At 38.3% G+C, this 17,327-nt stretch overlaps 1 protein-coding gene across 1 annotated transcript; it reads left to right on the top strand.

Annotated features, from left to right (window-relative positions):
* The first annotated feature begins 32 nt into the window (after positions 1-32).
* On the top strand, positions 33-14,922 carry LOC113493892 (mediator of RNA polymerase II transcription subunit 25-like). Its single transcript, XM_026871923.1, has 15 exons — positions 33-244; positions 832-990; positions 1,298-1,461; positions 1,925-2,079; positions 2,527-2,627; positions 3,171-3,285; positions 4,073-4,252; positions 4,952-5,104; positions 5,491-5,688; positions 6,477-6,620; positions 7,287-7,395; positions 7,862-8,043; positions 8,396-8,644; positions 9,128-9,262; positions 13,274-14,922. Exons 1-15 carry the CDS (start codon positions 123-125, stop codon positions 13,364-13,366), a joined length of 2,259 nt encoding a protein of 752 aa, XP_026727724.1. The 5' UTR covers positions 33-122; the 3' UTR covers positions 13,367-14,922.
* The last annotated feature ends 2,405 nt before the right edge of the window (positions 14,923-17,327 follow it).

The following is a 17,327-nucleotide window of genomic DNA, read 5'->3' as shown; positions in this document are numbered from 1 at the left end:
GCCCTAGAGAATCGGAATGTCAAAACTGACAGTCAGCGTCAATCGTAAAGTTGTCGCCGAAATTATGTTTTATTTTGTTGACTGAATTTATTTTCAATATTATTGTTTAAACATAATAAATAATGGTGGTAAACGCTCCAGACTCGCCTGTGCAGGCTGAAGTGATATTTGTTATTGAAGCTACAGCCGCCAATGGGGCTTATATCAGTGAACTGAAAACAAACTATATTGTACCTACTTTAGAGTAAGCATTTGTTATTATTTAATAAATTTGACACACATACATAGACACTAACAACATTAAGATGTGGTCTTTTTAATTATTTAAAACATTGCAGTTCAAAAAAGTCTCATCCCTTAACATTACTAATATGGTAGGATTTTTTGTTTGTTGTTATCCTACTGCCAGAGGAATTTTTAGGATTGTTTTTATCGTCTTATATTGTTGTAATGAATTACATAGATTCTCTACTTTTCACTTTGAATGAGTGGATGAGGTTTGCTGTAAGAGAACCGGACAGCAAACCTCATTTGTACATGAACTTTCCTCGAACATATTGATCAAGTTCTTATTTATGTGTAATAAAGTACTTATACATGTATAAATCTACTATATAAACTATTATTTTTAGCATTCAAATTTGTGGGCAATTATGTCTTTAAAAGTAGGGAGGGGTTACCAGCTGCGGGACACTATAGGGTAGAAATAATAATACTAAACAAAATAAAAACTATTTTGTCCTCAAAAGAGGATAAATATCTCTAGCAGTGGTATTTTCTACTTTTTATATTCAATGGTTGTTTTATGTATTTTTGTTAATTATGTGTCAGATACTTTCATGGAGGATCAATAGAGGAAGGTGCTGGCAGTGGCTCTGTGTACAGTATAGTGACATACAAGGCTGCTGACTGCCACCCCGGGCTTCCAGTCGCCACCTTCGGGCCCTTCACATGCCCACAGAATGTTGTGGAAACTGTTGATAAAATACAGTGAGTTATTATCTATCTATTTAAGTTCCTTTGGACATTTTACCTTTAAGAGAAGGTAATTAGAATTACAAGATGAGGCTTGGAGGGGTAATGAAACTAACCAGTTTATTATTGCTAATTCATATACTGTATGAAATCAATTTTTATGTTGTTATGAAAAATCTGATGTTCTAAATATTTCTGTATTTGTAGCTTTATTTCAAAATTCATGAATAAATAAATCTTAATAAAATTAAGTTCTAATTAATCACTAAAAAACCTGTATCCAATTTCAAAGCATTCTAAAAACCTACAAATATATTCACAGATACATAGGTGGTCATGCAGAAAGCCGGGCTTGTGTGACTGAAGCTTTGTCTGCAGCACTAGCCTGCTTTGAGGAGTTGGGCCGGAATGACATACCCATACATGTGCTTCTGCTATGCTGCTCCCCACCTTACTCAGCATACGCAGGTGGACTGGTGCCACCAGGTAAGTCTAAATACTGTAAATGTTTTATAGTCATTTTTGGTAGGGTTATTTATAGTAAAATGATGAAGGTTTGCTCAGTGGCTTTGTTTGCTATGTTAGAGGTTGTGAGTTTGATTCTCACTCAGGAGTTCTTTTTTCCCACGTTTTTATGAACTCTCTTTCTTGTTTGTTTATTTGTCTTTCCAGTTGGAATTTTACAACTCTCGAGGCATTGCTTCAAACTTGATGATAATGCAATTTACAACTATAAAAACTGTCAAAATTTGATAAAATTTGCCATTTAAAAACGTGGATATTCAGATTTTTTAAATCTATCAATTATTGTGATGAGCTATAATTTAGGAGTTCATTTATCAATTGTTCAGTACTCATATTACAAGCTTAACTTAATATGGGGCTAGATGGCATTGTGTCCAAGCTGTAGCATGTAGTACGGTATGTAACGGCGTCGGGTGTGGTGCAGGCGCGGCGGGCACGCTGGAGCAGGCGGCGCGCGCGCTGGCGGAGCGCGGCGCGCACGTGTCGGTGGCGGCGGCGCGCCGCGTGCCCGCGCTGCACGCGCTGTACGAGCACGCGGGCGGCGAGCTGCACGCCGCGCAGCAGAGGAACTACGCCAAGGTCAGATATATATACAAAATATTGCCAAATCCAAAATCCACACTACAGTGTACTCTTTATTGCACACGTATTTATACAATAAAGTCAAGCGCAATACATACACACCCTGGCAACAGCTGTTTATAACTCTTATAATTTATTTTCCGAAATATATTAAGCACCTACTTATGTTCTCTGTTATCCTGTGTTTTTGTTAAAGTCATTAATTCATTAAAATAAATTTTCTTCTGAAATTTCCTATTTACAGCTCATACGCGATTGCGCGATTATTTTCAATACATTTGTGTCATAGAATTTCTTAACTTTCAACACTTCGATACCTGACTTGACATGCAGACGAAAACTGCTTATGCCGGCAGTATTCAAACCAGCTTAAAGTCAGTTGCTGAATGTAATCACGTTCTTTATGAGCTTATATGTAACGTAAATTACAAATTATATATTTAGGACCCCCGTCACCTAGTATTACTGCGGGGCTACAGTCTAAAGGAGAGGCCGCCAAGCCCCGCGCCGCCGCCCGTGCCCGACATACAGGCTGATGTCTATGGGTAAGTTGTATCAATGTACTTAAATCACGCTTGCATTGAAAGTAAATTAAGTGCAAAGAATGTGTAGGAAATAAAAACAGCCTGTACTCGAAACACACCAGTTATTTCGATTTACCAACTTAGTTACTTAGTTACACATCAATTTGACTTCTAAGAATCATGATTTCAAATCTGACGTAGCAAGAGTACCTGTCTGCTACGTCCTGCAACAAACACCTGCCTTGAAACATCAAGGTTGAAAGGGAGATTAACTTCATTCATCATTGGCCTAGCCTTTTCCCAACTATGTCGGGGTCGGCTACCAGTCTAACCGGTTTCAGCTAAGTACTAGTGTTTTACAAGGATCGACTGCCTATCTGACCTCCTCAACCCAGTTACCTGGGCAACACGATACCTTATTTTCTCCAGGAAGAGAGATTTACTTATAAAAATTAAAAAGTTAATTATCGTAAAGCTTTTTATTAGTCATTACATCTTGCTCCAAAAGATAGGCAACCTTACATTGTTCCTTGTTTACTATAATATCTACTGTTATGCCCCCAGCCAGGGCCGCGGCGCCGCGGTCCCTGCCCGGCCGGGCGCGGCCGTGTTCCCGCGCGCGGGCCCCGCGCCCCCCGCGCCCGTGGGGGCGGGGCCCGGCGGACAAGCAGTGCCTGGCGTTGGTATGTATATCTTACAACTTAATATAATATATGTTTTATACTTGAGTTACGAGATTCCAGTTACCTCTACCCTTATGCATGGATTTGTATGCATAAAATGCAGGATCGATTCCACCGCAGACAAAGTACGAATGTGACTTTTTCAAAGTTATATTAATTTTGAAATAATTGAACTAAAACTACTTTTACGGATTTTATCGCGGTTTTTCTTGAAAAGTGATTATATTATATATTATATTAATTTATTAATTATTTTAAGACAAGTCACAGTCACTCACAGTCAATAGGTTTATTTGCAAGATTCTTGCTAGATATAAAATATTCTGAATAAGAATCTGGAATCGCCCGCAGTGAGTTAGCGCGGTGATCAATATTCAAAGCTACACGGGACTCTTTAATATTCCCGTAAGGAATACCGCTGCCAAGGTCAATAACAAAACCGCTACAGATACTAAAAGATACTAGCTGTTGCCCGCGACTTTGTCCTCGTGGTTAAAAGATCTTGAAGCCCTTTCTGTTGAATTTTTTCCGCAATTTCCATTGTATCTTCGCTCCTATCAGTCGCAGCGTGATGTTATATAGCCTATAGCCTTCCTTGATAAATGGTCTATTCAACACAAAAATATTTTTTCAATTCGAACCAGTAGATCCTGAGATTTGCGCGTTCAAACAAAAAAACAAACTCTTCAGGTTTATAATATTCGTATAGATTACCTTGATAATATAAGATGTAATGTAACGGTTTACTCGCGCGTATTTATCGGGGTAGCCCAATGAATCATTCTCACGATAGTTACTATCAAAATATATAAGATGTTGTTGGTTGTAGGCGCGGCGGGAGTAGGTCGCGGGGCGGGCAACTGGCTGGCGCCCCCGCGGGCCCCGCTCTACAACAACTCCGCTCTGCTCACGCAGCTCGCGCAGCCCTCGTACCCGCCGCCGCCGCCCGCACACGCCGCACAGGTCTGTAGATATTATATATATAAATATATGTTATATATTAAAATAAAAGAACCCCGCACTTACAAATTACGCTCTTGTGTCGCGGGAGGTTTCACAAACATTCAAGCCGAACACGAAGCCAAATTTGACATTTTGGGATCAAATGGCAGCACCTATTTCAGGTTAAATGAAAAAAGAATAAATAAATCGGTTCATTCAGTCCGAAGTTCTGGGTCAAAGTTCTCTTCTTTCTCAGGGTAGACAATGTTTTTGTCTCTGGTCAAGCATTTGTGTGATCCACGAATGCTTGTTCTGAGTCTATTGTGGTGTATTTGTGCATGTGATCTGTATGTTTGTAAAACTCCCGAGACACATGGATTAAATTCATTATTGCGGGAGTCGTTATTAAAAAAGGAAAAAAATCTATACTCCTCTTATATAACTAGCTGTTGCCCGCGACTTCGCCCGCATGGTTAGAAGATATAAGTTATGATTTATATCTACCCTGTTTTTTCCACATTTCCCATTGTATCTTGGCTCGTATTAGTCGCAGCGTGATGGTATATAGCCTAAAACCTTCCTCGATGAACGGTCTATTCAGCACAAAAATATTTTTTCTATTTGAGTCAGTAGTTCCTGAGATTAACGCGTTCAAAGAAACAAACAAATAAACTCTTCAGCTTTATATATTAGTACCTATAGATATATTGATAATTGCAGACTGGTCACCAACGCATGCCCACGATGGTGACCCCCGGGCCGTCGGGCGCGCAGCTGCAGCGCTCCTACATCTGGAGCGGAGTCATCGAGTGGATGGAGAAGGGCAAAGCGCCCGGCGACCAGCAGAAAACCACCAAGCATTTACCTTGCCAGGTAATTGTGGAACTTATGTTAGCTGGTTAAGGTTTAAACTTCCTTGATAGGATATAGAAGGTCTGGTCACTCAATTAAAGTGTCTATTTATTGGTGATTTTTATTTATTTTAAGTATTAGACTAGCTGATCCAGCAAACGTTGATGTGCCACGGTAAAAAAAATTTAATGCTCTTGAAAATAGTGAAAAATAGATGTTGTCCGATTCTCAAACTCACCGAATATTAAGTTTCATAAGAATCGGTCGAGACGTTTCGATTCATTTCACCTTCATTATCAAAAATTACTGATCCGATATTTTTGGAAAACCTTATTTTAGAGTAAATACTTTTTGTAAGAGACTTCTTTTGTCAAATACCCTATTTAATTCAAAGTTCTGTTTCCAAGGTATCAGCGAGTACAAAAGACATAGAGCCTGAATTGAAAGTGGACACATGGCCGAACAAGCTCCTGATGCAGTTGATGCCGAAGCAGCTGATCAGCAACATCGGAGGACAGTACCTCAAGGACAGCAAGTCCGTTCTGTTCCACCTGCAGCCCAGCGAGGCCCTGGACGCCTTAACCAAAGTCATGGTCAATGGATTTGTAAGTATATGTATATTCACTACCTGTCCCGGCGAACTAAGTACCGCCTAACAGCCGATGATCACAGTGGAGACAAAATATTAAGGGTGGACAACCCTTATCACTTAGGGTTATGAAAAATAGATCTACTGAATACGCATATAAAATTTGGTAAAAATCGGTTAAGCCGTTTCGGAGGAGTACGGTAACTAACATCGTGACAACGGAATTTTATATATCAGATCTTGTATTAAAGCCGCGGTTATATGCATGGATTTTTACGCCCGACATAGGTGTGATATCAATGTGACTTTTTCAAAAGTACTTTCTTAATTTATTTAAGACACCACTGATTAACAGATAATTATGATCAAACATAAATTCTAAATATTAGAATCTGAAATCGTCAATCCGCAATGAGCTAGCATGGTGATCAATGCTCAAACTATCGCTACATGGAAAGAGGCCTGTGCCCAGCAGTGGGTTGTATATAGGCTGGTATTTTAAATCTAAGCGATTGTTGCTACTATTGTGGATCAAGGTAGATACTGTACGGTTTAAAGATTTTTTTCTTTCCTAAGTGGGTATATGCACATACTTAAAATGACATGAATATGCATGTCCCATACATATGATAGAACAAATAACAGGGATTTAGACGTTAAATGTAAAATAATCAACTAAAACACTTCATCCAATCCGAATAAAAAAAATACGAACGAATTTAGAGTATCCTCACTTTTAAAGTCGGTTCATAAAAATAGTTTGTTCATTAAAAAGTATTTAATATAATAATAATTGTCTACCAGGCCGGCTGCGTCCACTTCTCTCCGATGCCGACGCCCCCGCAGTGTGACATCAAGGTCCTGATCCTGCTGTACACGCCGGACAAGAAAGCTTACCTCGGGTTCATACCCAACAACCAGGCGACCTTCGTGGATCGACTTAGGAAGGTAATGTAACATTCATATAGAGTGTGTGTGGAGAGAGAGAGAGAAATAGATAGAGTATGTGTGTGTGAGAGAGAGAGGGAGGTACGGCGTTTAAGCTAAGGAATTTCAACCTTATTTTGTGGGGCGTTTTCAGAAATATTCAAATCACTCGCACAAAAGCACCCAGATTCAGGGACAAGCGTTTGTGGATCTCACAAACGCTTGTCATTGGCGTCATTGTTACATCTGGCAATCAGGATGTCTCTTGTTCAAAATATTGTGATTCTTTTTAGATATCAAATTAAGTTGTAAGTCATACTCTTTATATACTCCTCATGACAGTTTGAGCGGCAAAAATATCGACAACAGTCAAGCAATCAGAAAGCAAGCAATAGAAATGGGGTTTTAGTCTTTAATTCGAGTCTAAATCAACCATCAGTGGCTTTCTTAATACTTTACTCCCGTGACTTTGACTTAACGCTTACAAAATTGATATTTTCTATTCATACTAAAAATGAGTTAAACAATTTTCGTGTCTATTTTGCTAAAAAATCATTAAAAACGATTTCCCAATATTTAGTGTTGTTAAAACAACTATGAAGGTTTATTATTATTATTTTAGTTCACTAAGAACGATACCAGGCAAAGACTAGATCTAGATCGTGCACGTTGCATGTTTTGTTGCAGGTGATACAACAGCAGAAGATCAGTCAGATCATCAGCAAGCAGCAGATGCCGGCGACAGTGAGCGCGGCGGGCGGCATGCAGCCCAACATGCCTAATGCTACCATGGCTGGTACGTACTAATCATCATCATCATCATCATTATCATCATCACCATCATCATATTAGTCCTACTAGCTATGCCATGCCAGTGACTTTGTTCGTGTGGAAGATTTTCTGATTTCTGCGAAGAAACTGTTCCACGCCAAGTTCTGGCTATATCTTCAGTACAATTTTTAAGATTTAATGTTATGAAGTGTAAAATTGAATTGAAAATATTTTTGTTTTGGCTCTGGTAGGTATTATAATGTAGCAATTTTCTCAAATAACCAATATTCTACTCTTGATCAGCTGATGACGAAAAGGACATTTTTTTATATCTTGTAGAAAATTGTAATTTACATACAAAGAACATGACTGCGTCTACTTTACTCCACTTGTACATTGTGTATGAACAATACACAATTTATTACATGTCATCAAAATGCTATCATCACTCGGTTCTCTTTCCCCAATGTGTATTGTTACATGTTGTCCAGGCTCGGGCGCGATGCCCCCCGCGGGCATGTCGTCGGGCGCGCTGGGCGGCGCCATGGCGGGGGCCATGCAGCCCGGGCCCGGCAGCGTGGGCAACGTGGGCAACGTGGGCGGCGTGGGCAACATGCCCGGCCCCGGGCCCAGCCAGGGCATGGTGCAGTCGCAGATGCAGCAACATCCACAGGTTACACAATAATAATAAATTAAAAATGTTTACTTATTAGAAGTTTAGTATATTTTTTATGATGATAAGTGTTATGTGAATATAGACTGTAATATGAACGCGACAAAGTATAATTTAGCTCGCATAATAGGTTAGCCTATAGTTGCGTTTCTGCTAGGGTCGAACTTTTTAACAACCATTTGTATTCCATTTAATTATTTGTTTTACCAAGCCGTGTATCGTCGAAGCGATTCAATTGGAAAAACTCTCGCTACGCATGCCTGCTCAGAATGACATAGTTTTTTCTAGCCAATTAATGTGAACCGAATGCTAGCGAGCCGGGACGAATCCTCAAATTCCAATACAATTACAGGGCATGATGATCGGCGGCGGCATAAGCCAGCAAGTCCAACAACAGCAGCTGGGCGGCAAGGGTCCCCGCCCAGTCACCCAGCTGGACGGGTTGGAGGCAGCTCGCCAGCAGAACCTGGAGAAGATCCAGCATCTTCAGCAGACTCTAGAGGCTGCCCACCAGCAAGAGGCGCAGTTCAAGTCCCAAATGGACATCATGTCGCACCTGCACGCCGCGCAGCAGCAAGAACAGCATTATAAACAGCTGGAGGTAGGTGGTTGAGGATCAGGTGAAGATATTCTAGAAACTTGGTTTAGGTAGACTATGACTGACCTTAGTCTTACCCAGAGCTAAGTCTTATCAACCAGTAACCAGCCAGCATCATGTTGTATTGCGTGGTTGTGACGCATACTAGCCTCTCATGTGTGATTATTTCTTGTATTGTATTGATTTTATTATACATATATGTATGTCTTCAATTACGCAATTAAACATATTTACTATCTTTTCTTCTAACCTACTTAAAAAAAGGGTTTTCAAATTCGTCTATTTATAGTTATAAATATTTTTCTGTTTGTTACCTCCGAACTTCTGACTGGATGTATTTTGTTCATTCATTTTTCATCCGACAAGAAATCTGCTGTCATTTGGTCCCATAATTTATCAAGTTCAGCTCATTACCTATTCATTTGAAGTCGTTTGTACATTTTTGTCGTTATTCAGGTGTCATTACCATGTATTTTGTCACCCCAGGAGCAGCAGCGTAAACACCAGCTCCAACAACAGCTGCAGCAGCAACTCCGCGGGGCCGGCGGGGCTGGACATCCAGCTCGCATCATGAGGCCGCTGCTGCCTTCCAACCCTGGGCTCAGGCATCTCCTGCAGCAGGTAGGACAGCGGGCGGGACGTAGAGTGGTTACAGGCTGATTGCATACGATTGATAATCAGTTTGGGTATACTAGGGTGAAAATCTTGAAGATGGTTATCTTGTATTGCTCAATGGAAGTAAAAACTAAACAAGTTTGGTCACAGTCAAAACATGTCAAGGTCTTTTTAGTATTTATCAATAGTAGTCCTATCTTTTGGATATAAACTATCTGTTAATAAATGTTTAACGATACAAAATGTACTACCCTTCGATTGGGAGGTTATATTGTCAAAAACAATATAAGAAAAGATGATATCTATTGCATTTTAGTATATCACAAGAATGACTACTTGCTTCTACAAAAACTAAAGTTATCAATTCAAAACGAATCAAGATTTTTCAAGCTAAAAAAGTAAAATTAAAATAAATTAGCTTCGTGAGTTCCAGCCAATTGGTATGTATTAGAATAACAATATTAATATAGTTATAATAAATAATGCTTATAGAATAACATAAAGTGTAGTGGTACCATCTAGTGCCCCAATAGTGTCATTACTTCATGAGTTTCTTAGTCTGTATCAATATGACAATATACTAAATTTTGCACATAATTCCGCCCATAATTTAAATAAATTACACCCAGACACAGAACAAATGATCGTGCTTATCACACAAACATTTGTGTCCGACCAACGGGCCAGTCGAACTATTTGTAGCCATCAGCCATGTTATATCGATACAGACTGTAAGACATCGTTTCAAGAGAGTTTTTCTCCTTTCTTTTGTAAATAACTTCTTTAATTCTGTTTTCCAGTGAACCTCGAATACAGTACGATGCCTGAGGTTCACGCTCTTTTGGTTTCATAACTGCACTTGTCTTTCTAAAGATTGACTGAATAACTTCAAATCCAAAAATATTACAAAATAAGATTAAAATGCCTTAGGGCCGATTTTTCAATCGCCGAATTTATCTGACGAATATGTTTAAAGTTTTGACAGCTTTTTTATAGAAAATATGTCAAACGGCCATATTTGTTCCTCAGATAGAAATTAACTGATGATTGAAAAATCGGCCCTTAAAAGTACAAAGTGAAATTTATGACGTCACTATCGAATTGTCACTAAGCGAGACCTTTTTGATTATAACAATTTGAAGTCTGTTAAAGTCTAGTCTACTACTCTATTTATAAAAAAGAAATCGTTATTTTTCCACGGATTCCATAACTGGAGTCATTGATAACGTTTCGAATGTGCCTAAAACGGTCATCATCGGTCTAGCCTTTTCCCAACTATTTTGGGGTCGGCTTCCAGTCTAACCGGTTCCAGCTAAGTGCCAGTGTTTTACAAGAAGCGATTGCCTATCTGACCTGCTCAACCCAGTGACCTGGGCAACACGATACCCCTTGGTTAGACTGGCTGTCAGACTTTTTCAAGCTTCTGACTACCTGTAACGACTGTCAAAGATGTAGGAATAACAGCCAGGACCCACAATTTAACGTACCTTTCGGAACACGGTGCCTAAAAGAGTCCTTGATATAAAAACTTTTTGGTTTTGTATTTATTCAGTCATTGCCTTCTTTTAATCATCTTGATCATGCCTTACTCGAGGCCACTACTAATGCTTTCTCATCATTACAGCTTGTTAACACGTCGTCTGTTTAGTGCTGCTGAGCGAGATTCAGTGCGTCATATAGTTATTAGACTGTATATAAATACTTGAACTCGGTTCCTTGAACGCTGATCAAAACATTTTTTTTTAATACGACTCCCGCACTTAGTTATTTAATCCTTGTAGTGTTTGGGGTTTCACAAACATTCAGGTCACATGCACAGAGAAAGCCGGGATCAAACCCGCGACACGTCGCCCTCAGTTGATTTAGCGTGGTGACTTCAACTAAACGGCTAACTGTGCAGGAGATGCAAGAAACAAAAAATATTTGAAAAGTTTTTTTTTAATATTCTGGCAGTTGTTACTCAAATTGAGGTATCCTATTTCCAGCAGCACTGGACAACACCCATACTTCATTCGATTAAATTGATCAGCGTAAGAGACACCGAGGATTAGTAAAACGCCTAGTTTAGTGATAGTATGGCGTACTTAAACTTTAGTTATAGTTTATTTTAGTTGGTAGGTAAGCGAAACATGTGGACGTATTTAGTATTATCACATCATAGTTAAAATTCTTAGTTTTTTTCTTCTTCTTCCATATGAATAAGAAAAGTGGCAATGATGTTATTCATCGCGCCTAAAAACACTTTATGTTGTTTGTTTAATTGAAAGCAAATAAAAATCCTGTTTATTGAAATTATATGTGCAATGCTTAACTCAATAAACAACCAAAATAACTAGACGCGCACTATAAAATGACTGTTCAAATCAGTCCTCAAAAAATGTTATTTATTTATTTATTTATTTATTGGATCGGATCGCCAACAGAGGCTACACAATTACATGCATATTAACATTTTTGCGTACAATATTAGTGTGCGCCTCCAATTACAGGCGACCACATCATTCACTTATTGTCTAGGTAGGTACAACAAGTATCGATGGTATAGATGTTATATCATTATTTCATTATGCATATTCATACACAAAACACGTGTAAAAAAAAACTTAAAGAAATATCTAATTAAGACCGGCTTATCACCTAAATCCGTTCACACCGTGTCGCTCAACACCCACCCCACTCAGCCCCACTCAGCCCCAATCAGCTCGCACTCAAGTCTCGCTCAGCAGCTCCGGCGCCCTATGTTCTAGCAACAGCAGCAGCCGCGCGGCGCCCGCCCCCACATGTGAGACGACTCGCGCACTCGCACGCACATTAACGCTAGCACAAGTAATGCTTCACACATATACTAATTATTGTGACCGGTGACATACATGTCTAAATATAAACACTAATTTTGATACAAATAATTATTATTTCTCTTTCTCGAGTCCTAACCACCGGCAGCTTGAACTGATTCCCGTTGCCTTTTGGACATATTTTATTTATAAAAAAAATACATTATTAAAAGTATTATACCTACTTATAAATATGTTTCAACATTATATAGTTATTATTTTACAACATACATACATTGGCAAAATTATAAAACAGGGTTATTTAGTTTTTATTGCAAACGAATATATACAATAACTATATTTGTATTCCTTCTTAATGTTATTTGGTCACAACGTTGCATGTCTTTTCAATAGAAAAAAATATTAATAAACTCATATATAGGGTGTTGTCAAACGACCGAAATTAATTTAGAATGATTTGTAAAAATGGATATTATTACTGTATCGTTAAAATTACAATAAGTGTCATTTTATGACACCCTATATTATCATTAGATTTAACCTATTAACTACTCATATTGCAAATTAGATCTTCTTTCATTGCCGAATTAAATTTATTTTTTCTAGTAACATATAGGCAGACTAATATAATTATTTTAGTATATTAAATTATAATACTAAAATTGTCTCAATCATAACCAAGGGTGTATGTCAGCAGCGTTAGTCGATTTACAAAATCAGATGTACGAAATTTTAAATTCAACAAGATTTATATACATTGAGTTCTTATTAACTATACTAAAATGATACAGCTGATTACACACGCGTATTTATGGGTATACCTGACTCGCGACCCCGCCAAAAATGTGCAACAGCCGGGACCAACACTTTAACGTGCCTTCCGAAACACGTCACTTGCCTCGGGCCGACCGTATCAAGAGTAGCTTTAACCTTCTTTTTTGGTTACACGGGGGAATCCTCATGGACACTCACCTCCTGGGGGGAGGAAGCGGGTAGTGTCAGACTCGTACTCACGAAACCTGAACCGCCGTGCAGCGTCACCACAGTTGCGCGGCAATGTAGAGCATTTCAACACGCACCAAGTGCAATTTACCCAAGAGTTCCTAACAAAAATCTTATCATCTGGTTGATGTAAATCTGATTATGTTATTCGACATCTGTTGCCTACACCTAGTCCAAAAGTCATGAAGGTGCTCCATACTGAGTGTGCTTCTGTCCCCAGCAGCCGCAGTACAGGCCCGGGGGCGGCGCCCCGCGGCCCGCGTCCCAGCCACAGCAGTTCGACGACGTCAACAACTACACTGACTTTATCTAGAGCTTGCCTCACGTGTGGGCGCACTTCGATGAGGACTGACGCGTCAGTATGCTGAAATGACACTTTCAAGTCGCTAGTTTTGCAACTTTAAGGTGAAAATGATGTACGAGTTAAAATTAACTTGGATTATTGGTAGAGCTTGTGATGTCATGGTTTAAAATAAGTGTAAATAATGATTTGGGTTTTATAATCTGGTTTGTGCTGTCTATTGCAAAGGCTATTTCAGCGCGTGTACCAAAAGTGACAATAGAGAATACAACCAGTTTCACCACCAGAGGATAGCAACACTTTTTATTCAAAGTTAAAAATCACCAAATCTTCATAACATTACTTATTTTCACTCACGACATTACAAGAAAGGTCAGTATCTATACGATTCAAGTATTAAATTAACTCAAAGAAAGCGCGACTCAAAATAAAGTGTTTAGTGAATGCACCCACACATTGTATTGGGATAAATTATCTCAATGGACGTTTAAATTTGTTACAAATATACCGATTTTGTACACCGTACCTCCTCATACAAGTTAGGCTAGTGAATCAGACTTGAAATCAGAACTTCCATGAAATTTTGTCCTCCCACGATTGTAACGGCGATACGTCAATTTTAAACTTCACAAGTATCAAAATTTGAAATGAAACTACTTTTAAGGATTTTAGCGCGGTTTAATTTTAGATTTTAGTTCTCGACGTTTCGCCACCGTTGCAGGTATCATGGCCACGGGCAGACTTGTAATATTAAATTAATCAATTATGTGCAGTATAGTACCAAGTTACCTACATAAAACTGTTTTGCATACTATTATATTATTTACTCGCAATTAAATATCTTATAACTTGAAATATTAACAGTTTGTGACGTAATTCTCCGCTTAGCGAGCTATGCTTGGACTTACTTTGAAGATATAGCTTGTACAGTTAACTGACAGTGAGCTGGCCATGTTGAAGGACTGTTGGAGCTGACGAAGGCTTCAGTCGAGACCAATAGGCAAATGTAGGACGCCCTCTAGCCAGATGGACCGATGACCTAAAATAGGTAGCTAGCTCAGACTGGATGCGCAAGGCGGACCACGGAGTGTCCGAGGCCAATGTCCAGCCATGGGAAATAGAAGGATAGAATGAATTGATTGATTGACACATTCTCATTAGTGAAATCAAAGCAACTGAGCACAAGAAACACTATTACATAGATCCTTTTTTGGGATGATCTGGAGTGATAAGTGATCATTAAAAATGTGTGTTTATTACGTAGTTTGGTTCTCTTGGCAGTTGAATTGAGTATCGCCGTTACAGTTACCTGCTTACCATGAATTCTAAAGCAAGACTTGCTGTTGGAGAAGCGAGATAGCATACTACTAGCGTTCTCGCTTGCACAGCAGTAGTTCTACTATAAAAGCTCATATTATGAATAAAGTATTCCATTTCTGTTTCTTCCCAATTGCAAATAATATTGTAGACTGAATGTTTGTGTTAATTAAGTCCTTGTTGTGCTGAATCGTTTTGTACAATAGTGTTTGTATATTATAGTATAAGGAATAAATGTTTTATACATACTACTAGCTGTAATTCTTTATTTGTATCCTCAAAACAGTTGACTTACTACACTGAACTATGTATGTTGTTGTTATTCATTTTTTATTACACTTGCGAAGCCAACTTTTGTATATTTTTAACAAACTTCCAAAAAAGTAGGTTGTCCAATTCACCCTTATACACCGTGATTTTTTAGTCGTCTTACAAAAGCAGCCCAGGTCATGTATCCGACGTAAAATACCCCTAGGAGCGATTTTTTTTTATCATCAACTAAAATAATAAGTACGAAGAAAAATTAAACAAGAGAAATCTGAAATATACTCTTAAAAACCGGCCAAGTGCGAGTCGGACTCGCGCACCGAGGGTTCCGTACAAACCTGCAAGGTTTACAAAGTTCGTTCATTACGACAATCGAGTCATATAAATATATATGACTCGATTGTAAAACGTTGCTTCATGCCAAATTTCAAGATTCTAGGTCGACTGGAAGTACCCTTTAGGTTTTGATTCCCTTGCGAGTACTCGCGCGTTTCAAAATATGCAGCTTAAATTGCTGTTTCTTTTGATTGCGTTGACATAGAAGTTTGATTTTGTTACAGCTTAAAGGTATTATAGACCTGAGTATTTGGTATGAATTTCAATTTAATACCTCTACGCGTTTATGAGGAAATAGGTAGTAAGTTTAAAATTATTAAAAAAAAAATTATTATGTGATGTAACTAAAAATTTAAGGTTTTCGGAATTTTTCCTTTGTCTATGGTATAAGACGTTGCTTCGTACCAAATTTCAAGATTCTGAGTTCACGGGAAGCACCCTGTAGGTTTTGATTCCCTTGCAAGTGTCGAAAATTTGCGGCATAAACGGCTGTATCTTTTGATTGCGTTGCCTTAGAAGTTTGATTTTTTCACAGCTTCAAGGGACAGTAGACCTGAGTAATTGATATAAATTTCAGCTTCATACCTCCACGCGTTCCCGAGAAAAAGGGTCTTGACAGACGGACGGACGGACGGACGGACAGACGGACGGACAGACGGACAACAAAGTGATCCTATAAGGGTTCCGTTTTTTCCTTTTGAGGTACGGAACCCTAAAAATGATAAAAACGCCGCCGCCCGCGCCCCTCACCATTGTTACAAGGCTCGGACCGCGCTCGCAACAGAGCTGTGTTTCTAAAAAAACTACGAATTGCATCTTAATATTGAATAAAAATTGCATTTTAAATTTATTCAAATCTCATAAATACCTATTTTTTTATCATGAACGTGTTCTAGTCATTGGATACATGAACTGGGCTGCTTTTGTAAGACGACGTAAAATCACGGTGTATATGCTCGTGAACAAATATTAAATATTTGTTCGCGACTAACATCGTCGTTATATGATATTATGTTTATTTTTACGCGACTACGATTTTTTGTTTCGTTATTTTATTGCAAATGTATATTGTATTGCAAATGTATGTAATATTTTATTTTTTCTGTCAAACCAATCAAGAAAACGTATTTATTACTACACTAGCTGTGCCCCCGGTGCGTTTATATTTTTGGGGGCGGAGATGGATCCAAAAGATCACTATTATAACAAAAGTCAGGATAACTTAATATGGTGGTTAAGTAGTCTCAAAGTTTCTAATTTTTCGCTCAATATTTCATTTTTTTTCTCTTTTATAAGAACCTTCTCTTGCCAATAACAAACACAACAAAAAAAAAACACTAGCGAAATCGGTCCAGCCGTTAACGCGTAATGCCGTGACCAAGGGAAATAGGGATTATTTTTTAAATATAAAATACAGGTGTAAATAAAAGACAGTACTTGTAAAATATCTCCTTATATATTAAGTATTTGTTTTCGAATTAAGTATACATAAAATACAAACACGCTAGCAGTCTAGTCAGGGGTTACGTTTGGTTTACATTAACTCGTAAACACGAGAATTTCTACAAACATTAACAATCATTGAAATCACTCGAATACAGAACTTTATTTGCAACATATCACATGACTAACTGCAATTCAAAGTAAGCACGACAAATTCATCTTTACCGGTGACGGATATCGGAACTAAAATTATTCGGAACATATTTGGCAGCTTTAGAAGTTATGTTAACGCAACTAGCGCCACTGTCGTCGGCAAAGATAAGTTTGTTGTATTTTTTGTTGAGATCACTTGGTCAGGAATATGATTGGATGAATACAAGACTTATAGTCAATGATAGAGCTTAACATGGTTTGATAAATAGCCGTACTTAATAACCACAGTCAGCCAAGTGACCCTTTATATTTGACGTTATATTTCTCTCTAGATTCTTCTTGCAATAGACAAAGACAGCATTACCCACAAAGACGAAATTTTAATGTTACGGCGGTAACTAGTTAGTGGAAAAATCTATTGTGATATATGTATGTTCATATATTCGAGGTAAAACAT

Source organism: Trichoplusia ni, chromosome 5 (assembly GCF_003590095.1).
Source record: "Trichoplusia ni isolate ovarian cell line Hi5 chromosome 5, tn1, whole genome shotgun sequence".
Lineage (NCBI taxonomy): Eukaryota > Metazoa > Arthropoda > Insecta > Lepidoptera > Noctuidae > Trichoplusia > Trichoplusia ni.
This window is presented reverse-complemented; position numbering and strand designations above follow the sequence as displayed.